Source organism: Amblyomma americanum, chromosome 5 (assembly GCF_052857255.1).
Source record: "Amblyomma americanum isolate KBUSLIRL-KWMA chromosome 5, ASM5285725v1, whole genome shotgun sequence".
Classification (NCBI taxonomy): domain Eukaryota; kingdom Metazoa; phylum Arthropoda; class Arachnida; order Ixodida; family Ixodidae; genus Amblyomma; species Amblyomma americanum.
The window spans coordinates 29,045,426-29,070,375 of record NC_135501.1 but is presented as its reverse complement, the minus strand read 5'-3'; the positions used below and the strand labels follow the sequence as shown (position 1 = coordinate 29,070,375).

At 46.2% G+C, this 24,950-nt stretch overlaps 1 protein-coding gene across 5 annotated transcripts in view; it reads right to left on the bottom strand.

Moving 5' to 3' along the window:
• LOC144132355 (protein stum homolog) overlaps positions 1 to 24,950 on the bottom strand; it is a 452,020-nt gene that overhangs the window by 9,762 nt on the left and 417,308 nt on the right. For all 5 annotated transcript variants that reach the window (XM_077664695.1, XM_077664698.1, XM_077664696.1 and 2 more), the window contains one exon: positions 9,460 to 9,633. In XM_077664695.1, the coding sequence (XP_077520821.1) occupies positions 9,460 to 9,633 (174 nt within the window). The remainder of the gene's footprint in view (positions 1 to 9,459; positions 9,634 to 24,950) is intronic.

The window sequence follows — 24,950 nt, the reverse complement described above, 5'->3', positions numbered from 1 at the left end:
AAGCTCCAAGACGTCGAGCCTCTGGTTTGGCAAGGCATCACGCAAGTGACTGTTGAGAAATGGAAGAATTACGTGCAGCATATTATCAGTGAGGAAGATGTGACGAGAAAACTGGACCACATCATCGACGATGTTGTTGACCAGGGACCGGCCATTGTTGTCAACCTGGAAAACGACACAACCAGCAGTGCTGAATTCAGTTGTTATGAGGACGATGAGATGATCGAACCCGTTTAACGTGCGTTGCCTCTCGCGCAGCACATGGGCTTGTTTTGCATTTCGCCACCATCGACACTCGGTTGCCTCGGCACGCTGGAGTAAATAAATTTATATGCACATGACACGATTACTGAAATTTACTGCGACGCGACAACAGAGGAACTGATGAGAACAGTACCCTGGTTGTCTCACATATATCGGTGGACACCCGAACCGCGCAGTAAAGGAAGGGATAAAGGAGGGAGGGAAAGAAGAAAGACAATATCTCGGTGGACACCCGAACCGCATCGTAAAGGAAGAGATAAAGGAGGGAAAGAAGCGAGAGAAAACTGAAAATTGAAAGTTGGATTTTGAGGAAAGGCGCGGCGCTGCGCGGTGGAACACCTGTCGCTCGGTGCTACTATAAATAGAGGTAGAAAGAAGCCACCTGGACATCAGGTGGATCGAGCCACAGGCGCGTAGGAACACACTAATGTAGTGCGCGCCATCCTGATTGGACGAGAGAGCTGTACCTTTCGTAGTGCTGCAAACATCTTGTGAGACGGAGAGTAGGCAGTGCCCCATCAGTGTGGTTAAGAGTGTGTTCGGTTGTCTGAATGATTAAGAATTCTAGATATAAACGGCTTTAGAGATTCTTTTCTGCTTTTAAAATGCGTGCGTTGCTCCATTATATATCATGCTGCCTGCTTTCAGAGTGTTCGGCGAGTGCATTTGACGAAGCTTTCTTGTTTGCAATGTCATGCTGGCGTTGTTTCAACCTTTTAACAAAGTTTCCACTATCAGAAACATACACATGGTTACAGTCTCTGCACGGTATACTGTACACTACGCCCGGAAATTTTTCTTTTGGCAGGCAGTCTTTTACGTTGACGAAGGCTTGCAGTAACTTTTCCGCTGGCACGTGTGACACCTCAACGTCGTAAGATCGCAAGATGCGCGCCAAGGTTTCGATGATCCCGGGCACATATGGCACAGCTGCGCGTTTTTTGGCGGCTGTGCCACTGTACGATCGTGGGGGTCGCAATAGTTTGCGTTCCACAGCGTTGACGAAAGGCAACGGGTAGCCGCATTTGGAGAAGTACTTGCGAACACTTTGACGGTCGGCCTTCACGTCCTCTGGCTCTGTGCAGATGCGGACTTCATCATCTCGACTTCATCAACTTACGCCGGTCGTATGGCCAAAGAGCAATTACCGAAATCCGTCGATTTACTTCCGTGATTACTCGAGTGGCATCATTCGAATGTTACTTGAACTTCAACATGACATGCAAGAGCCTTGGCCTCATTCCTCGGTCCCTCCGCCTCAACAGACCATTCGCAACAAGTTTCGGCTACAGCGTTGTCGCCAAGGCTGAACGACTTCTACTGGAGGCAAGAATTTTGGATTGCGAACAAACGATAAGGAAACTAGAAAACGGAAATTTTTTTGCACGGCCCCCGCTAGAGCACCAGTACTCAGGAGTATTGCCAAGCGTACAGCTACACGCCAATTTTCAGGCCAAATTAGCTGCAGCCAGAGCAGAACAGTCCCACGAAAACAAACTCAACAGGCTCACACATCAGGATAGGCCTGCGCTCAGCAACGTCACTTTTTCAACAGTCCACAACCTGTCCTCTTTTAAGCCTGATCCTGCTCAAAATGTCTGTACTCAACCTGGGCCTAAACTTGAATGTGGCACCAGCCCCAGACCAAAGAAAATATTGTATGCGCAGTGAAGAACGCAGTCAGCAAGGTGGAACCTTTCCGCCGTGAAGAAGCACATACTCGCGCACTCGACGCTCTTTCAAGGCTGCGGCCGCTTCAGACCTTCTCGACACTCTCTTCAGTTCAGCGCAACGCCATCAAGCAACTCAAGGCTAATGCCGATTTGGTCATTTTATTAGCTGACAAAGGAAATGCCACTGTTCTTCTCGACAAAGTCGACTACAAGAGCAAATGCTGGCCCTGCTGAATGACCAGAACACTTACGTGCGTCTCAAGCAGGACCCAACGGCAAAGATACAGACACAGTTGCAAAAGCTTCTATCGGACGTCTTTCGCGTGGTGCCACCCCAGCATGAGTCCCTCTACTTCGCGCTGCTATGTCCCAACGGCTCAGCACAGGCGTTGCATGGCCTTCCTAAGATACACAAAACCGAGTTCGTATGAGGCCTATCGTAGATTTCACCCGTTCACCCCTGTAAAAGCTCTCCGGCTTCCTGCACCGCATACTGGCTTCGCTCGTCGGAAGAACCCCTACCAATGTGCTTCATTCTGCTGATTTTATTGAATAAGTTCGAAACCTGACTGTGACATGTTGGTCTATTCACGAGCGCTCCTTCACGAGTTTCTCTTCACGAGCGTTCCAATTGTCTTAGCAGTCGTGGTTTGCGCGGCAGCCCTGGAATCTGATGCCACTTTGCCTGGCAGGTCGCCAATCGATGTGCCAAATCACAAGTGACTCCCGCATTTTTGCCTGAGTAACACCTACTTTACTTTCGACCGGGTGTTTTACAAACAGGTTCACGACACAGCGATGGGTGCTTCAGTTTCTGTTACCGCTGCAAACCTAAGAATGTAATGGCTGGAAAGCCGCGCACTAGATTCATTCAGCCAACAACCAAAGATTTTTGTGCGGTACGTCGATGACTGCTTCTCTATTGTCAAGAAGGATGCGTCACTTGATTTCACAGCGCATATAAACAGCATCGAAAGAGCCATTCAGTTCACAGTCGAAAAAGAAGAGAAGGGACAGCTTCCATTTTTGGACGTCTTAGTGAAACGAAGCCAATCCGCGCTTTCATTCAGTGTACACGAAGAGCACTCATACTGGCGGCTATCTTCACTTTAACTCCCTTCACCCAGCCTCACACAAGAAATTAGCGATTGTCTCACTTTTTCGTCGAGCAGACCGCATCTGCACAGAGCCAGAGGATGTGAGAGCCGACGGTCAAAGAGTTCGCAAGGACCTCTCCGAATGGGGCTGCCCGTTGCCTTTCGTCAAAGCTGTCGAACGCAAACTGTTGCTTCAATAACACATCTGTTGGGCCTAGTTCGTGCATGGTGATAATACAGATGATCGATGTGCGCAAAACATAAGACGAACATCGTACAAAGAAAACACAAGAACTGGCGCAACCCTAACAACTATGGAAGTTGTTAGTGTTGCGCCAGTCCCTGTGTTTCTCCCGTGTACGTGGTTCGTCTTATGTTTTGCGCACATCGATCATCCGTATTATCAGCAAATTGTTGTGACCTTCACGATCTGACAGTAGTCCAGCCGCCAAAAAACGTTCACCTGTGCCATATGTGCCCGGGATCAGCGAAACCTTGGCGCGCATCTTGCGATCTTAAGACGTTGAGGCGTCACACGTGCCGGCGAAAAAGTGGCTGCATGCCCTCGTCAACGTAAAAGACTGCCTGCGAAAAGAAAAATTTCCAGGCGTAGTGTACAGTATACCGTGCAGCGACTAACCATGTGTATGTGGGTGAAAGTAGAAAATTTGTTAAAAGGTTGAAACAACGCCAGGATGACGTTGCAAACAAGAAAGCTTCGTCAAATGCACTCGCCGAACATTCTGAAAGCAGGCAGCATGACATAGATTGGAGGAAAGCGCGCATTTTGAAAGCAAAATAGAATCTCCAAAGCCGTTAATATCTGGAATCTTTAATCGTGCAGACAACCGAACACAGTCTTAATCGCACTGACGGGGCACTTCCTAGTGCATATACCCGCTGACTAGGGCGCATTTTCAAGCTTAAATAGCCAGGTTTTCACGTCTGTATCTGTTTGTGAACAAGACTGTCGTCTGGGAGCCGAAACGTCATTTGAGTGCTCATTTTAATTTTAGACCGTGTTCTGCCTTCTTCCTCAGACCTTTGTCTGTAGACTATGAATAGAGAAAAGAAAATATTTTAAAAAGGCAATAGGGCACTTAAAATGTCTATAGAATGTCTATAGGGCATTTCTGAAAAGACAGCATACCGCACTCCTACTTTTGTAGTCTCAGTGACCATTGTGTTTGCTTGACCCAGTATCAATGGCGACTTTGATTACGACTTCTTTTCGCGTTTCATCTCGATTTGAACTGTGAACTCGCCTACCAGAATTTATCTACATACTGGAGGGCACTGACAGTGCCCTTTTGCATCCAAGGCAGGAGTTCTAGATTTCACGCTAATGCATTTCGCAGTAGAAGACAACAGAAAGCAGAATATGATGATGCGCATAAGCAGATGCATGTGCGATGTCATGCGTACGTTAACCAAACACTTTCCCTGCCGAGAACAACAAAATTTATCAAAACTGTTACGCTTGCCATCCAAAGGGCGTACAACTACGGGCGCAATATAACACCAGCTCAAGCATAAATTGAACAATGTCAGTACCAGACGATGCGTTGTGATACGTAGAGAAGTGCATCAAGCGCACAGAAGAAGAAACACGTAAAGAAATAACTGCGCACAGCAAAGAGCTGACATGCGATACTTCTAATGCATGCACATAATGGAGGGGGAGGGGGAGCTTTTGTACAAACTTCAGCGTGGTGCATTAAGGTAGTCGTCTCATATTTTACTCAAGCCCATGCTCCTCCAGCTGTCCTGCTTTTTGACAACGTATAGCGAAACATAGTCAGGCGATCTGATTACATGTAACAAGGTAACCATGTGGGCTAGTTGGTGTGTATCAGACATAACTTCACCAGCGAAAGAACGGGACACCAGGAGAAGAAGAAGACAGGACAACGCTGGAATGACAACTGAAGTTTAATCGAGAAACGTCCTGGGTCACCAAACGACGCATGCGTATCAGGCTCACAAAAAACCCCTAAAGAGACAAAAAAAACAAAAAACCTATGTGGCGAATCACCTAGGAGAGGATGCACGCACCATAATTGGCAAACAAAAAACAAACAAAAAGCACAAAAGCACAAAAAACACATAATTTGCCTGTCAACCTTGCACTCGTACACTTTTTCTCAGGAATCTAAATTCCTTGTCAGTGACATTTAAAGACGGTGCACTGACGCATGTGTCACTGCCTTGCAACCTAATATGGTAGGCCTCCAAGATTTCCCTCTCCTCCCTGTTTTTTCCTTTTCCGATGACTGACATGTTGTTAAAAGCTGGAACAGTCTTTGCAACTCCTGCAGTGCCGTGGGAGATTATTCTGATCAGATAAATTTCTCAGGGAATTGTTATGTTCTCGTGCCCGGTCATTAACGCATCTGCCAGTTTGGCCCGTGTACACTCTACCACATGATAGGGGTAACTTGTAAACGACACGAGTCGAACAAGCAACGAACTTGTTGGCATGCTTCACAGTGCAGCTCTTGGGCTTTCTCCCCTCACTGGCCATCGCGATACGTGAACATAAACCAGACAGCTTACAGGGTGCAGAGAAAACTGCCGTCACGCCGTGCCGTTGTGCCACTTTCTTCAGGTTATGCGAAACACCGTGAAGATAGGGCACCACTTCAACTTTCTTCCCCTCCATTCTTTCATTCCCGGAATCACGTTTGTTCTGGTTTTTTATCTTCTGCAGCATCGACTCACTAACTGCAGTCAGCACGTCAGCCGGAAAACCTGCGTCACCAAGGCGGCGGATTTGCTGGTAGAAGCTGTCAGTCACAGCATGTGTGCAGCTCTTCTGCAAGGCATTCCTTAGGCAAAGGCTAGCTATGGCTCTTTTAATCAGTTTAGAGTGCGATTAACCATAAGGCAATAGCGCTTTCTTAGTTCTAGGTGAGTAGCTCCAGCAGATATGGCCTTCGTTAAAGGTTAGCATTAAGTCTAGGAACCGAATGGCATTGTCACTGGGCATTTCGTGGGTAAAATTCAGTGCATTGGCACAGTCATGAAAAACACTCAGAACATTGCTGACAACGGTTGTAAGCGAGTCACCAGGTGCAAGCTTAAGAACAATTAAAAAATCATCAACATATCTGAACACACGAGGAACGTGGCCGTCATTTAGGCTGCGTCGAAGACAGTTGTCAAACCTAGCCAAAAAAATTTGGCACAAAACCGGAGCTACACTAGCACCAATGCAAATGCCATTCTTTTGCACGTACTTTTTCCCTTGAAATTCAACAATAGTGGACGACCCACGAAATTCCCAGTGACAATGCCATTCGGTTCCTAGACTTAATGCTAACCTTTAACGAAGGCCATATCTGCTTGAGCTACTCACCTAGAACTAAGAAAGCGCTATTGCCTTATTGGTCATCGCACTCTAAACTGATTAAAAGAGCCATAGCTAGCCTTTGCCTATGGAGTGCCTTGCAGAAGAGCTGCACACATGCTGTGACTGACAGCTTCTACCAGCAAATCCGCCGCCTTGGTGACGGAGGTTTTCCGGCTGACGTGCTGACTGCAGTTGGTGAGTCGATGCTGCAGAAGATAAAAAACCAGAACAAACGTGATTCCGAGAATGAAAGAATGGAGGGGAAGAAAGTTGAAGTGGTGCCCTATCTTCACGGTGTTTCGCATAACCTGAAGAAAGTGGCACAACGGCACGGCGTGACGGCAGTTTTCTCTGCACCCTGTAAGCTGTCTGGTTTATGTTCACGTATCGCGATGGCCAGTGAGGGGAGGAAGCCCAAGAGCTGCACTGTGAAGCATGCCAACAAGTTCGTTGCTTGTTCGACTCGTGTCGTTTACAAGTTACCCCTATCATGTGGTAGAGTGTACACGGGCCAAACTGGCAGATGCGTTAATGACCGGGCACGAGAACATAACAATTCCCTGAGAAATTTATCTGATCAGAATAATCTCCCACGGCACTGCAGGAGTTGCAAAGACTGCGTTCCAGCTTTTAACAACATGTCAGTCATCGGAAAAGGAAAAAACAGGGAGGAGAGGGAAATCCTGGAGGCCTACCATATTAGGTTGCAAGGCAGTGACACATGCGTCAGTGCACCGTCTTTAAATCTCACTGACAAGGAATTTAGATTCCTGAGAAAAAGTGTACGAGTGCAAGGTTGACAGGCAAATTATGTGTTTTTTGTGCTTTTGTGCTTTTTGTTTGTTTTTTGTTTGCCAATTATGGTGCGTGCATCCTCTCCTAGGTGATTCGCCACATAGGTTTTTTGTTTTTTTTTTGTCTTTTAGGGGTTTTTTGTGAGCCTGATACGCATGCGTCGTTTGGTGACCCAGGACGTTTCTCGATTAAACTTCAGTTGTCAGTCCAGCGTTGTCCTGTCTTCTTCTTCTCCTGGTGTCCCGTTCTTTCGCTGGTGAAGGTATGTCTGATTACATGTGTTTCGAGAGACCAGATCAGATAACAAGCTCAGTCGTTTAGACCCTCGTGTCATCTCTCGTGATTGTTTTATTCATAAATGATTTAAAGGCTGTCGCGTTACAACTTGTATATAGGCCCGCCATAACATTACTCCAGTGAAAGGTGAACGAGGGAGCAATTGTTTTGGAAAAAGCCCCTAGTCCTGAGGCATCAATAGACGAGTTATGCAAGAATTGCTGTCGATTTCGCCTTGCGTTGGGGCTTATGCGTTGCTTCACTCAAAATTGCCGAAGCGACCGATGTCGCATTTTTTTATGAGTCCTCTAAATTATGTTGGAAGAAATAAGAATTCTGAAATATTGAAGCACACGTCAACAGGGTTAATTTGTACGCTGTTAGTTTCGTGTGCACGCATCAGAAAATTGTTTGCGCTCTCATTTGTACTTATTTTACGTATTCTGGTAGGTAGAGATTCATTTATCAACGAGTTTTCTTCAGCCGACAAGGATGAGATATAAGCTTTAGTCATCGGCAGTGTGCAGGGGAAACAAACAAATATCCCAAAAATGACAAATACAACAAGGACATATAAAGCAAAGACGGACTGAGGATGGATGTTTGGGCAACTCAGGAAGTAACTGTTGCCAGCTGTGATTTAGCGTTATACTTCTCTGGGCGTACTGATGGCATTGTGCAAGGTACCAATTAAAACGCGTCGAAATTTCCTTACTATTGAAAAGAAAACTTCAGTCTGAACCTCAGCTTAGAATATATCCCAATTCTAAATTTTCTGAAACTTGAAACAAAATACGTTTACTTGGCTACCCGTTCAAAACCCTTAAATCAAACCAGCAAAAACTGGCTCATTTCTTCACAAGGACTTCAGTTTCAAAATGAGCTTACAACATAACACAATAAAATGTTCTCTTCAGCTTTAAGGAAAATACGTTGGCTCGGTTGCCCTTTTCAACTTGCCGCCGCAAGCGTCAGTGGTTAAGGTGCTCGGCTGCTGACCCGAAAGACACGGGTTCGATCCCGGCCGCGGCGGTCGAATTTTAATGGAGGCAAAATGCTAGAGTCCCATGTGCTGCACAATATCAGTGTACGTTAAAGAACCCCAGGTGGTCGAAATTTCCGGAGCCCTTCACTACAGCATCCCTCATACCATGAGTCACTTTGGGACGTTTAACCCCATAAACCAAACCAAACATTTTCAACTTGAACACACCTTGAAGGTCGCTAGCAAATTGTCGCAATGAGCGTGCGAAAGCGAGCCTACGAATTGCCGAGGTGTAAGCGATTCCGCGTATACAGCACGCCCGAGGGCATTGTGTACGGTGCTTGTCATTTTAAAAGCAACCTGGGTCATTATTACTGGCCATGCGCAGAAGTGCAACAGCGTCCCCCGTGTTCCACAGTTCATAGTGTGCAGGACGCTCGTGCCCTGTGTGGCGTGGCTATTTTCGGAAAGGGTAACGTAGCAAAGCACTCGAATTTCCCGGGATTTCTTTTTTACTTGCTCTTGTAACGTGTTGTCTTTCAGTGCAATCGTCATGTTTAATCAGCCAAAATACAACTGCAAGACAAGTGTTTTTCCCATTAGTCATATGTTGTGCCAGCCACAGCCACCTTATTGAAGGAAACATTCCCTGACCTAATCTCGTAACCCTATCGTCACTTGAGGACGTGGCGCATTCTTGTCCTCGTCCAAGCAATGACTACACTGCATCTCGCCTTGTACTAGAAAAAAAGGGCTGCGGTAATCTGGAGATAAGTAGGTGACCCGACAGTGCAGTGCTAGGACCGAAAAATCAGGGCTCTCACTACTCCAACAGAGCATCAACACCGCGCTTCAGGCCCCGCGTTTGAGTGAAGGGGCGTTCCAGTGAGAAAATAGTTGGAATAGTTGGCTATAGTCGGAACTGGATTCTCCTTTATTTGTACCAGCTGCTTTCTTTACAACACAGGTAATTCCAAAACAATGACTAGTTGTCCCGGTGACAAGGGCGGTACCTACGGGCGACGTTGACGAACGCGATGCCCCACATGATGCTCCAGACCCATCCGACGACGAAGGGCGCCGTGATGGCCTGCAGCAGCGCCGCCAGCAGGGCGTACCCCGCCGCCGTCCACCGGCTCGGGTGCTCCGTTCGGCAGCCGCACAGGGCGGCCACGGCGCTCAGCAGGGTTCCTGCACCAACACGCACATCACCCACACCGACAACAACAGCGACGGTGTACAATTCACAACACGGGGAAAGGTCCCATACCACGGGAAATTACGGGTAAAACGTGGCCAATTTTTATGTTCCAACAGCACCTGCTGCGCAATAGCTGTACGTGAGCGCCTTTGAGCCCTGGTACGGTAGGAGGAATTTCACGAGCATGCGCAGAAAATCTCCTTGAAATAGGGTCCGGCTGCCCGTTTAATAGCCGAGTCGCACAGTTCCCCAAACGCCGACGTGCCGAAGTCGACGGACACCAGAAGGGCATCAGTAGCGGCCGCCTGATGCCAACGTTCCGCAGTGTATTAAGCGGAGCTGAATGCCTCGCAGGTTAAACTCACAGGTTGATGAGAATGACGCTCCGCACGCCACATTGGTGAATGCCAGCGCTATCGTCATCTGTTGCGCCGACACAAGCAGCCGAGACTTGCTTTTTTATTATATTGGCCATTTTCATGCGCCCTGTCAAAATACCCGACATTGTTTTGCCGACGCAGTGGTTGGTTTTGACGGTCTGTAGACGTTTTAAGTGCTTAGCCTATACAGAGCATACATTTATCGTCTTTCTGAAGGCTGCAGGGTTGAACCGTATAAAGATGTCTGTATATTATTATGAACATGGCAGCTTGTGTACCACCCCTAACTTTTTGAAGGCCGTAAGTTGAATTCTTCGAGGGCATAAATCGTCAGTGCAGTTTTGTAACGAGAGCTACACTACGCCAGCTCTTCGAGCCTTCGGCGTGGCACCCCTTTAGAACTGTGGCGGAGCCGTGGTCACGCGGTTGGTCACGTCGTGCGGAGCAGCTGCTACCGAAAACTACCGAAAACTACCGAGAACTACCGAAAACTCGCCAGCGTAAACGAGCCGCTTTCGGGTAAACAGCGACGTTGTTTGGGTATGGTTAAAGACTGTGTGGGTGCCCAGTCCGCAGCTTTGTCTACTCGCGAAAGTTCGCGTACGTGGAGGTTAAACCGCCTCAGGTTTTACGTTAGCGCGAGCAGAAATGCATCCCACTCAGCTGTCGTCACACGCATGCACTCAGCTTAGACTGGAGGACACGGCTCGCCACAAGGGAATCACCAACGTTTAAGATGTGGACTTCGGTGCACGGCAGAAGATCGCGTGTGCATTTTGCATGGAAATAGCCAGGAATAATTTTGCAGCTCGCACGCTGTAACCAAACACGCGCATGTGCCATATCCGGCAGCTTGTTCACATCTCGTGACTAAAACTACTGACATGCGCGAAGAATCCGCTATAATAAATGCACACGGTTATGAGCTCTTACGAAGTGAAACCCTCGCAGCGCTCTCAATAAACGCGCAGGTCGGCACCTCCACACCGTTTGTGCGTGGTGCGCCGTCGCTCGCCTCATGCCGCGGCGCTGGTGGCACAGACTGCATCAGCGGCACTGTCCGCTGTCTGGCTTTGCCCCCAAGTGGTAGCAGCGCAAAAGGTGAAGCCGGCTGGGCACGCGACGCATACCACGTGATCATGGCCAGCACGACATTCAAACTTCTCATATCGCTGCGGTCACTTGATCCACGACTACGGGCAATTGCTTCGCTGTCGACGATGCCCCTCTCTCGCGCCCACCGCACTTCTGCCACTTGGGGTGATTAGCCCAGAAGGCGAACACGGAGGCCATGATTGCTCTTGGAAGTCATCGGCCCGCGCTTGGCCAGGGGTTAGTCGCGGCATCTTTTGGGCCGACATGTTCCTTCTGAGGCACTGTGCCGAGGGCAGAGGGACGCTTTCCGATCTCCGGGTTTGCTGGAAGCGCGACCTCTTCAGGTTCGCGGAGAGTTTAAGGCGCCTCCTCGTTCGCTGTAACCGAGTGGTGTGGACAGCGTTCTTCGTTAAATCTAGGACGAATTGCCGTTGCCCTAATGCATATATTGACGGTAGCACCGCATTCGGTCGTAATAAGCGAGCGTTCCCTATATCTGCGGCTGTTATGAGTGGGCTCGGCTATATTTGGAGCCAGCGTGCGCTCAAATTTGGCTGGAGGACTGTGGCTCGCCGCAAGGAAATAAGCTACCAAGCTGACAATGCGGATTTCGGCACACGACAGAAAAGCACATATAGTATATGTGCTCCATATGTTGTAACGAAAACGGAAGGAGTAATTTTCTATTTCGCATGCTGCAAGCAAACGAAGTGCGGAAAACAGTGCAACCGGAGTAGCACATGGTGTTTGTCATGAGCGTAGCAGAACAGTTGCTCTCTAAGTATACGCAACCGCACTCCAATGGTCCTATTCCAGGCTGTGACCATAAACATTCTTGAACCTACTTGATTTACATAACTGTCGTGTACCGTAACGCAAAGACGGACACGGGGAGCAAAAAACGAGCAGCAAACGGCAGGAATTCAGAAAACACGGCGGTTGGATCCACCCTAAGTACTCGGGAAAAAAAGTACACGTCCCGTCCGACGTGCCCTTAGCGACAGCTTTTTTTATATCGAACAGCCAGTACACCATTTGAAAATCTCACGGAGAACTAAAGCACTATTGTCGCGTTTATCGAACTTGCGTTCAGTGGGACATTCGGTATATAGAAGCCGCGCTGGCCCCTGCAAGTGGCGCTTCCCCTAACGGCCCCAATCGAACCCTGCGCGCGCTGAGACGGTTCGGCTGCGCTGCCTTCGGCACTAGCTGGTGGTGCCAGTGCTTCGCGAAGGCTGCCCTCGGCCTCTTGTACTCCTTTTCCACTACGCATTGTTGTCATGCGGTGAAGCTAGACTCGCGTGTATGGCTGCCGATCGAAGACTCTGCGGAAACTAACTGTACCTTAATTTTAATGAGAATGTTATATTTATAGTGGGTTGGAGGTCTTATGACAGACCGTGGCCCGCCCAAACCACTGTTCTCTGCGCTTTCAACATGAAGCAGGTTAGGCCTAGAAAACCTCCAGCGAGCGGAGTGCTGCCAGCATGCCCGCAGGCAGCCAAGCGAACTCCCTTCGCATGTCTTCAGCCCCGTCCTTTTCTTCTGCGGTTCGTGTTCTACCGCGGTTGTAGTGTGGCACGTGACAATATTATTGTGCCAGGTTGCATAGCGGCTTGCCTTTTCACATTTTCTATATATCGCACTATTTTGCGATGCCCTTCGAGTTCAATATATGCAGGTTCGACTGAACGGGCGTAGTTGAGCCCTCTAGCACCCTCGCCAGTCCGAATCTTCCGAGGGATGAAGAAAAGAGCTCGTTTCGTATTCGATAAGTTCGGAAAGATGACGGTATAAAACAAGCACACCATAAACGCACCCTTGGGCTACGTATTATTGACAAATACTTCCCGTGTCCTGCGTGCAAGAGTCAAATGCATGTAATCATGTTAATCTAAATATCAATCAATCAATCAATCAATCAATCAATCAATCAATCAATCAATCAATCAATCAATCAATCAATCAATCAATCAATCATGTTTATTTAACATCATGACGATGTTGGGTGCGCCGACTAAAAGCCATTGGGAAGGCTTGACGAGGCCGACGCACCCCACAAGGGCATTGCAGAGGTACACAACATGGCAGCACTTCCAGGGATAAAAAAAATGAACAAAAGTAACATATTTGGCATTAGCGCTACATCAATTCGGACTCCTTATTTAGTTGATGTGGGAGAGTGTAGCTCAACATTTGATAACCATAATTTGTTCGCATCCTAGGCACATACCATTTGGGTGTCGCACGTGTAGTGTACTTTGGCTCATTGCGTTGTAATCCTGACAGATTTAGCATATTGCAATTATTGTGATTAACACCGGTTTTATACCGTTGTAGAAGTAAAACTTCGTATAGCTGCGGCAAACGGATGATTCGAAGTTCATTGAAAAACGGTTCGGTGTGTTCTAGTCGAGGAGCATTCATAATATTTCAAACAGCTTTCTTTTGAAGGAGATACAAGCAGTTAATATTTGTAAAAGACGTGGTAACCCACACCAAAAAACAATAATTTACAACAGAGGAAAAAAGTGCAGTATACAACATTTTCTTGATACTCTTCGGCATGAAATATCTCAGTCGACACAAAATACCGACAACTTTTGACAGCTTGTTCATCACCATGTCAACCTGATCATTCCAACTCAAATGAAACACCTAAACTTTTGACCGCAGGGACCGTTTCTATGAGCGACTTACCGATCCTTAAACAGAGTGGTGGCAAATTTGTCAACTTGTTACGAGGCCGGAAAAGCACGGCCTTCGTTTTTGCAGTGTTTATGTTTAATCAATTATTTTGAGACCATTCTTGGAGTGACTGTAAACATTTTGTGGCTTGTTTCTCAAGATCTGGCAGCTGGCAGCTCTAAAGAATAAAGTGGTGTCATCAGCGTAAATCACAAAGGTTGGAAGATTACTAATACAGACGATGTCATTAACATAAAGAAGAAACAGCAATGGTCCCAAGATGCTACCTTGCAGGACACCAGAAACGATGTGTTTAATATCAGATAAATCATTGTTTATTTTTACTTGTTGCGATCGAGCACTTAAGTAAGACTGAATTATGTCAAGAAACTGTCCGCGGAAACCGTAATGCTCGAGCTTAGTTAACATTATTTTGTGGTTAATGCGGTCAAACGCTCTTGAAAAATCGATGAATATATTGAATATGAATATTCAATATTAAGCTGCCATATTCTCACACGAGCTACAAATTTTACAAAATTTTAGTTTTTTTAAAGGCTCTGAATTCTCCGCGTTTGGAGCAGGAAATTCGCGCCGAATGAGCGCAGATCTTGTAAGCACGATGTCACCCGAACGTTGCAAATATTCAGTTGAAACGTTGTGCACTTGTGATCCCTGATGTATGCATTTGCACTGTAATCACCATTTTCGTAATACGCAAAGTTCTTAGAAACATGACATGGGCCCACAGAACCGACAAGTTCAAGGAGCGAAACACAATGGTGAACTCGTTCATTCTCGGAAAGCAAGCTTTACATTTAATTTTATACATGCCACGCCAGTCGGAGATGTGAATGCTCACGTCACATGACTGACGTCGTGTGCTTGCTTTGTTTTTCATCAGAACTTAAACCATTGCGAAAAGAGTAGTTATCATGCAAGAGCAACTGGCTTTTCATGGTAATTTGGCTTGATTCACGTTATTTCGTGATTCAGTTGGAGCGAGAAAAGTGAGCCATGTGAGCTTTTCAGCGATGTTATCGTCAATTCCGAATTGCTTACCTACTGCCACTAACCTTTGCACTGTTTGTTCCCGCTCCCTGCCGGCGGCACTCGGCGCTATCATTTGCTTGTGACGCAATGTGCGACCAGACTTACCGCTAATGATTTCAGACACGCGCCACTGCTTCCACTTTGCTCTAATTTGTCGTAGTTGCTTTGGCGGCTTATCTCAGTGGTTCCTTGTCAGCTTTAAATTCAGCGCGGGCCCAGATCGGCGTGAATTCTGTTCGACGACCGTGCGAGTCAGCCCAATAACGAGTTTCTTTAGAAAACCCTTTTCACAGTCTTCCCCACTGCCGGACTACCGTCACCACCACGCGAGGGTACTGCAGGACGAGCATGACAGCGGTCCAGGGCAGTGAGCTGCGATTACTTCAGGCGTGTTTCTGGCCGTATTAGAGTCCCAAGATGACAGGCCTACCACCTGGTGGTGCAACGAGAATATTCCCGTGCCGCGACGCCTGCCGTGATATTTGGCGGATGCGCCTCGATTCTGCCGGCTTACGCTTGCCAAGAAAGCTGCGCATTTTTCAGGGGCCGAGTTTCCGCGGGCTGTATCTCGCAGCATGCAAATCTCCAGCTAACCAGGCATTCGGCGCATTCAAGCACCGTGTCTCTCGGGACATGACGGTGTCATTGCTTTTCCACATTACCTGTTTTCTCTTCTAAGAACGGAGGTAACGCACTGAGTTGCACGGGACTATAACTCGGTACAGTGGAGAAATCCAATTATCTTCCTTTGAGAACGGGTTATCCCTAGTGCGCAAAACGCGCCGTTGATCCCGCTAGAGTTCAGCGGGGCGTCGAATGCAATTACCTGGCAGCAGGAGGAAAGGTAAGCAGCTCGGCTTGTCTCGAATAAAGGATCAGAAACTGCGCGGACTCTCCCGTGGACACGTGATCTCTTTCCGTGGTCTAAGCGAAACTACCGCCGCTTTTTTATGTTTTTAGGGAATAGCTAATTCTCTTCGTACGATTCTGGTTACATTTACAGCCTTTTACCACTTTATTCATCTCGCCCTCTGCTTACTTGTAAAGAAAGTTTTAATAGCGCTGAAAACTGCGCCGGTTAAACGTCCTTCCAAAAACCGCGACGTAATTTAAAGAATTATCGTGGATGCGACAGTATTCCTCGAAAAAGACATCGCGTGATTGCATGAAATGCCGCAGCTGACAGCGACAGGTTCCTTGTTCCGTAAGCAATGTGATGTGGTCTTGCTGGCGGATGGCTTGCCATCAGAGCCAGACGTGCCGGCTACTCAAGCGCGTTTATAACAAGTATGCGAGGATGAAGGAGGCCAATCTTTTGAGATTAGTTCAGACTTTCGTCATAAGCCGTGTGCTATACGTTGCCCCCTATCTCAAACTGGGCAAAGCAGAAAAAGACAAAATTGAAATAATCAGAAAAGGGATCAAAACCGCACTAGGTCTTCCTCCGAACACTTCGACGGTAAAACTTCTAAGGCTAGGTGTCTCCAACACTCTGAATGAGCTCATAGAAGCCGCCACGGTGTCGCAGCATCAAATAATTTTAAAAAGCAAAACTGGAAGAAAAAGAATGAAGCGCCTAGGGTTCGAACCCTCGGAGTGTCCGTAGCGGACAAATAACCCAGATGCCCCAGATAACCCAGATATTCAGAGCAACCAGGGATAGACTCAAAATTCCACCTGCGAAGAACATTCCGCAGCGAAGAACATGCATGCGGTATTTCACGAAGGCAGACGCAAAGATAAGGCTGTGGCCCAAGAAGTCAAATTTCAGTATAGCACCGATGTGCTCTACACGGACGCTGCCGAATACGACAGCAAGGCAGCACACACAGCGATAGTGCTTCGTGTGAGTAGAGACCCGGTCTCGTGCTGCACCGTTAAAAACACAAGTGCAGCTGAGGCAGAAGTTGCCATTGCTCTAGTAATAACACAACACGGTACAAGGTTGATAGTGACTCTAAGGCAGCCATTAAGAATTACGATATGGGCGGAACCTCTGATGCAACCGCCAAAATTCTTATAGAAGGGCAAGCACCACAAGAGCTAATTTCACTGATCTGGTGCCCGGCTTACAAGGGTCTGTGGGGGAACAAGAAGGCGCACGCGATCGCCCGAGGGCTCACTCTCTCGTAGATCGCCGCTGAAGCAAGAGTGGCAGATCGGGCTAGTTGGTAATTTTCCATAATGCGATACAGCGCGAATAAAGACGGGGACGAAGCGAGACAAGACACCACAGCGCTGTCTCCACGCGAGGAACCCCTCCCTTAGGGAGACGAACGCACAACATTGCATGAATTCGTTTGCCATTAAAAGCAGCAGATAAACAGCTCAGCAAAGAAGACGAAATCATGTACAGGAAATTGCAAACCGGGGTGTTTCCAAACCCTCAACTGTACAGTAAATGGCATCCGGATGCCTTTTAATCCTAGTTGTGCGCACTGCAATAGCAGTGCAGATCTAGCCCACATGGTCTGGACCTGCCCCTCTTATGACGACCCAAATAGGAATGTACAATCCTGGGAGACCATATTGTTCAACCACGAAGCAGACAAGCAACTCGCTGACCGCCGCCGAGTCCCAAGGGATTCAAGCCAACGGTTAGCGAAATGAAAGGGGGTTTAGGCTAAAGCCTTCTACCCCGTCATTTTTGACGGGTGCGAATAAAAGTTACTTTTATCTCTCCTTTTGCACATTGCAGTGAGAAAGGCTACGGTAATGACGAGAATGACGAAGCTGCGAGAAGGACGTGGAAAGATCAAAGTTTTTTATTGATGAGGTTGTAAAAGATAAGCCTAGGGACCCCTAGTCTAGGATCCAGTTGGCCGGTTAGGTTTCTTTTTTTTTTTGCTTACGGAGCACGAGCAGCTATAATAAATTTCCTGTGGCAAAAGACGGGCAATATTTTGAAACTTCACAAGGATGCTGAACTGGGCAAGTTGCAAAGGATGCATGTTTGTAAAAAGCCAGAGCGAAAGAAGAACGGGACGGAAGGAAGGAAACACGGACAAGCGGTGAAACTTATTTCTCTTTTTTGTCGCCTTTCACAATGCACTAGGACTGCCTTGTGGTCGATAAAGTGCGCACTGATCAGCTCCATGTCTCGTACAACGCGCTCAGCTTGAGAGTCAATGTATGTCTTTCTGGTTGTCGCTGGCGCTGCTGCGTCCGAAAGGAGCTGAAGTCACGCACCTCTTCTACGAAGCACTCATCCGTCGCTTCTGTTAAACTCGCCCACAAGCACTAGCGGGTCATTCATCCACGGCTACAGATAGCCCCAGAAGAAGCGCACAACCTCGTTGATGGGTGCAGTTGGCGAGAATTAAGCAACCGTCATGCCTTGAGGAAAGCGCACAGTACACATTTCTGCTGCTTATCGGCTTCATCAGGGGGGCGTTCGTTTTCCAGTGCACTGCAGTAACTTTGGCAGTGGCAGCGGCGGCGTACAGACATTCCGTGACCCGAGTTCGTCTACTTTACAGGTTGGTGGGCATTTATACTTATCACTGTTAGGGCTACCTATAGTTTTCGTCTTTGCTGCTGCTGCCGCTGCCATGATTCTGTAGTGCGAGTGTCACCTTACTTCGTTGCCTTTAGTACTTTATCCTCTGTTGTAGTCCCGTGCAATGCCGGAGAATACTATTTGTATTGCATGTAAAGAGAACCTTGATGATGGCGACGAGTGTGTACAAAGGGGAAAGCCTCCAAGGCCACTTGGAAGTGTCCGACTTGCATACTTGTGAGAACCAGAGGGGGAAAGTCGAATGAAAAGTCGAAAAATGAACAGGCATGTGAGCACAAGGCTGAACTATCGCAAATCAACGCCAAGTTAACTGTTCTTTTTCAGATGAAAGAGAAAGTCGACGCTCTAAGTAGCTTGAAAGTAGTTATAGAAAGTCTTGAACAGTCAGTGCAGATGATGATGTCAGCCAAGTATGACGAGCTTCTAGAAACGCAAAAACGACACGATACGGAAATACAAAATCTGAACAAACGGCTTGAATTCGTAGAATCGGTGGGATCTGAGGCTGAGGTGGGTCGATTGAAAAGGCAAATAAATGACCTTGAACAGTATGGACGACGCCAGAATCTTGAGATCCATGGTCTGAAATACACTGAGAACGAAAACGTGTTAGCTGTGGTGAACGACCTTGCATTGTCTTTGAGCCTTGAACCGATCACTGAGAGTGAAATTGAAGGTGTGCACAGACTTCCCCGCAGAAAAAATGAGGACAAAACGCCTGCTGTGCTGATCCGCTTTGTCAGCCGGAAAACAAAAGATCAATGGCTAGCAAAAGTAAAAGATCTGAAAGCTAAGCAATCTGACATACGCCTTTTTGACAACCTGACAGCCTTCAACAGGCGACTCTTGTGGCTGGCACGTTCAAAGGCAAAGCAGTGTGGCTACCAGTATACCTGGCAGAGAAGTGGCAAAATATTTGTCAGGAACAGAACCGGAGAGAATGCAATCTGCATTGCTTGCGAAGACGACTTGGTAAACATTCGGTAGCCTTAGGTTTTCATGCGCGCTGATCTTCTGTGGGAAAAAAGAAACCTATCATGACCTATTTTGATATTGATTCTTTCAATAAGTACATGCTGAATTCTGGAAAGTCTCTCAACAATTCTCTCAGTTTTTTTTCATTTAAACGCACGAAGTCTGCAAAACAAAATAGATGAAATGGTTGTGTTGCTGTCAACTTTGAGGTTAAAGTGGGATGTATTAGTATTTTCTGAAACCTGGTTTAGCAATGATAATGATGCTCCTAACATTGATAATTATAAATGCGTATCTTTGGCTCGACAACAGAAAAGAGGAGGGGGCTTATCAATTTATTTGAGGAATGAAATCGGCTATCACTGTTTACCTGAATGCTGTGAAATGAATGAAGATGTAGAAGCTTTGTCTTTGTGCTGCGGAAAAATTGTTGTTATAGGTATATACAGACCGCCTTCAGGTTCGATATCTGCGTTTTGTAACTTTGTTGAAAATACTTTGGAATATGTCTCTCTTAATAATTATGAAGTGGTTTTTCTTGGTGATATAAATGTTGATATTCTGGGTCAAACGTCCGTTACGAGAAATCTGCTAGATTTGTACAACAGCTATGGATTTGTGAACTTAATTTCCTCACCAACACGAGTTACTGATAACTCTGAAACGCTTGTGTGCTTTACGAATATTTGCACTAGTGATGTCCCGGCTGGCGTTTTGACATTAAGCATTAGTGACCATATGCCTATATTCTGTATAGTTCCGAGTCAACCAAAACAACACAGGAGTAAACCGGAAACTTCAACATTTAAAAGAATTGATGAAAACAGCTTATCAGAGTTTCGACGTCTTTGTGCTAGCACAGATTGGAGTAATATTTTAAGACTGGAGGATGCATGCCAATCGTACACAAATTTTATATCTACTATTCAAGAACACTATAATACTGCATTTCCGCAAGCAACGCACAGAACTCATAGAAAATCAAGAAAGCCGTGGATTTCAAACCAACTATATGACCGCATACAGGAAAAGAACAGACTTTTTTCTCGTTTTGTGAGAACAAAAGACTGACATTCTCCGTCAATTCAAAACGTTCCGCAATAAGTTAGGCGCTGACATTAAAAAAGGAAGAAGTGATTATTACGCGAGAAAGTTCTCCATGTCTGATGGCTCGAAGGGAACATGGAATACACTTAACGATCTTCTAGGTAAAAACAGAACCAACGCACCCGTCTCACTCCACATTCATGGTGCGAACTATGATGGCGCTGACCTAGCGAATGAATTTAATGGGCATTTCTTATCTGTTTTTCCACGAAAATCAACTGATGGTCCACATCAAGATGCCTCTGTCTATATAACCAGTAAACAAAGTAATTCCATGTTTTTGTTACCATGCACTGACTCAGAAATAATTACCATTATTCACTCCTTACGCAGTAATAGTGCTCCAGGTGTAGATGGCATAGCTCCAGTCCCGATCAAGAAAGTAGCAGATGTCATTGCGATACCATTAGCACATATAGTCAACCTAATGTTCACGACAGGCACATTTCCACATCAGTTGAAAATAGCTCGTGTCACTGCCATTCATAAAGGGGATGACATTAATGATTTAAATAATTATCGGCCGATCTCCATTCTTTCAGTTTTCTCTAAAATTGCGGAACTTGCAATCAACACACGTCTTTCTCAATATCTCGACAAAAACCATGTCATCTCCAAGCAACAGTACGGATTTCAAAAAACAAAACAACTGAGGCCGCCTTACTGGAAATCAAAGAAAAGCTAATTGGAAACATAGAAAATAAACTGCTAACAGTTGGCATATTCCTTGATATGAGGAAAGCGTTTGACTCGGTTAACCATAAGATATTGCTTGAAAAAATGCAGTGTTATGGAATACGAGGCGTTCCTTTAACCTTATTTGCTAGCTACCTTGACAGCCGATCTCAAACAACTATCATTAACGGTATTTCATCTGGGATTGGTCAGATTGTGTCTGGTGTGCCACAGGGCTCCGTTCTAGGACCAACGTTGTTCTTATTATATATTAATGATATCGTCAACCTTCGTCCAGCAGACAACATTATAATCTATGCAGACGATAATAACGTATTTTTTTCAGGGCAACATAGTAATATTTTGCAAGCAGCCTCCAATAGTTGGTTATCCCAATTGTCTGTTTGGTTAAAATCAAATAGGTTAGAACTTAATGTCAGGAAAACAAAGTACATACTGTTTAGAGCCAAAAATAAGGAAGTTCCGAACAACTTCCAAATTCACTTCGAACAAGCTCCTATAACTCGTGTCAGCTCTACAATGTTCCTTGGAGTGATTTTTGAAGAACACTTACTCTCGACAGATCATGTAAACTACGTTTGCACTAAAATGGCTCGCTCTGTTGGTATCCTAAATAAATTTCGCACAATACTGCCTCGAAAATTCAAACTACAAATTTATTTCTCTCTAGTATTTTCGCATGTTCAATATTGTTTGTTGATCTGGGGAACGACTACCTCAACCAATCTTGTGAAAGTACTTACTTTACAAAAAAGAGCTGTACCATAGACTGCTAACCATCACGGCCGCTTACCACAAGAAGCTTGCTGTTTATATCAGAAACCTTACGAAAGAACAGTGGCAGACTTTCGAGAGCACATATTTAATTGCCCTAACAGCTTACAGTCTAAGGCACCCTCAATACCATGCATCAAAATCCCGTACAAACTATGGGTTCCAAAAACTAACTCACATAATTCCTCATACATTAAACACCTATCCATACTTAACAGAATTGTCAGTACAAAATATGTCCGAGGTCAGATTTAGGAAATCTGTTCATGAACATTTTTGTTATAGCTAGTTGTGGTGTGTTTTTACCTAATCAGTTTTTGTCTTTGTTATGTTTTGCTCTTAGTTTTGTTGTGCTTAGCTCTATGCATGACTGATTTCTGTTTCGTTGTCAATATATCCGCTGCTTTTCTAGTTTCTGTTACTTATAGAAATTTTGTACCATTGCCAAGTGCCACTTTGTTTTGTTTTGTTTTGTTTTTTTACATGGGGAGGGCAGGCCTCTGTCAGGCGCTACTAGGAGCCTTTAGCTTGCTCTCCCTTGTTTGCAGTCTCTGTACTGGCCAAACAAAACCAATAAATGAAATAAATCGGACTCCAATCCTCGGCAGCGTGAACGACAGGATTTCGTCTGCGACAGGATTTCGCTCTGCTTTTGCGCATCGGCGGTGGATAGCTTCTTTGTCGACCATATCACTAACAGAAATACAGCTGGCACGCGCGGCGAAACCATCTGCTTCACTTATCCCTAACATGGCAGCCTCATCATAGCATGGCAAATCTCTAACAACACCCGCGTGATGACTTTGAGGTCGCGCTAACTCTGGCTCCGTTTCCTTTTTTTTTTTCTATCTAAAGCTGCGCGGTTGCTTGGGCGCTGGGCAGGAAGAACGATATTTGCTTCGCGCCAAGTATATGTGGCTCCCTTTAACGAATTCTCCTTAGTTCTCTCTTATCTAAGCCATATGCTTGTCCTTAGTTGGAGGCTCTCAGGACGCGCCATAGCTCGGGTTTCGCGCCAGCTGTGTCGTCGGGTTACACGGAAGCTCGGCTCAGGGTGGGCTCCGTAAAACAGCTCTCGCCGAAAACAACTACGAGTTCTACGATGGTTCGGCTAGCGCATCTTGTTAGTAGTCACTTTGACGAGGTTAACTCATTTTTCAAAAGCAAGTGATTGTTAATTACTAAAACTACATTAGCTTACACTTCATGGTTAACACAAGTTCAAAATCCAAAAATAATAAACTATACCCCATGTCGAGGAACAGCCATTTGAGTTGCTTTCTTCAGTAATTTTCGCGTCTTTCTTATTTTTTCTTTTGTAAAAACCGAAAGATTTAAGAATTGTCACTTGGCTGCGCGCTTCCCAATTTCCACCCTCAAACTCATACCTACTCTTAAGCGTGTCAAATAATTAACAGGCCGACAGAAAAGCAGCCCGGTGTACCATAGCAGATACCACGAAGAGACAAACGTTGCAGGGGGCGGAAGCGACTAGCGTGAGGAGATAACAGTGAGGTAGTATTTTGGAATATGGTGGCACTGCGTAGGACAGGGCTAACATGGGAGACAGGCCTTCGTTTTTGCATATCACGCTAGCGTGCTGCAGCGGATGTCAATTCAAAAAGAAGAACATTTACAGTCATGCAAGTGCTCTCTTGGCTGAATTGTGTTTAATTTGCTTAATTGTTTTGTGCAATTAAAAAGCCAAAGAAGGAGTAAGCCGGGCTAGTTGGTACATTCTTTGCATGGAAACAGCGCAGCAGACGGGACCAAGAAAGGAAGAACGTTGCTGCAATAATTTTTTTTCAGTTGATAGTCAGCGCCCGTGTGTGTGTCTTCCTTTTTTGTTCCCGTCTGCTGCGCTGTTTCCATGCAACCAATTAAAAAGGTGGGCCACGTTTCCAAATTCTGTTCTTTTGTCCGATCTTCAAACTGAGCACGGCGGCGGGAGTACACCATGCTGGAGCAGTGAACAGCAGCAGACAAACTGTCAGCTCATCAGATCGGCTGTTTGTGATGTGCACGATCATGTGCACAGGGAGAGAGAAAAGAAAACGTGGGAAAGGAACACATGGCTGACTTAATACTACATGACACCGACGACTGGGGCTAGTTGGTATAGCAGTGGGTAACGCTAACTTTGACGAAACGACATGGAACGGAGACAGAGAGGCGATGAGAAAAGCGGGCGCTAAACTTTCAACTGTTTTATTATGCAGACGGGATAGGCTTTGAAAGGAAAGGGGAGAAGTTGCCACACACAGTCGTGATTGTTTTGATATCAGATAGGCGTATTCTGTTCTGGTGAGTTCGACGGACGGTCTGGTCACATATTCTTCTTCTTTCATTCTCATGATCGAGAACGCTTCTATTATTACTCTTACTTTCTTGTCTTTCGATTTTTTTATTGCTGTTGTTTCGCTGAACAACGATTTGCATGTTTCCTTCTTATCTTTGGTTTGTCGCTTGTGTTTGTTTTTCGGGGGGGGGGGGGGCAATTGGCGACATGCGTTGCCAGGTCACCTGGATTCGCCTGTCGTTGCATGCGCTTCATCATCATCATCGTCATCATCATCCTGACTACACCCAATGCAGTGCAAATGTCTCTCCCATGTCTCTCTAATTAATCTTCTCCGTTGCCGACTGCGCCCACTGTATGACCACGAACTTCTCAATCTCCACCCACCTAATCTGCTGTCGCCTTCTGCTACGCTTGCCTTCTCTTGGAATCCACTCCGCTACCATTAAGGACCAGCGGTCATCTTGCCTTCGCAGTACATGCCCTGCCCAAGCCCATTTCTTCCTCTTGATTTTGACTAGTATGTCATTAACACGCACTTGTTTCCTCACCCACTCTTCTAGTCTACGGTCTCCTGACGTTACGCCTCTCATTTTTGTTTCCATAGCTCGCTGCGTTGTCCTTAACTTGAGCTCAACCCTTTTCGTTAGCCTCCAAGTTTCTACCCCGTAGGTGAGCACAGGTAAGATACAGCTGTCGTATAATTTTCTCTTGGGGAAT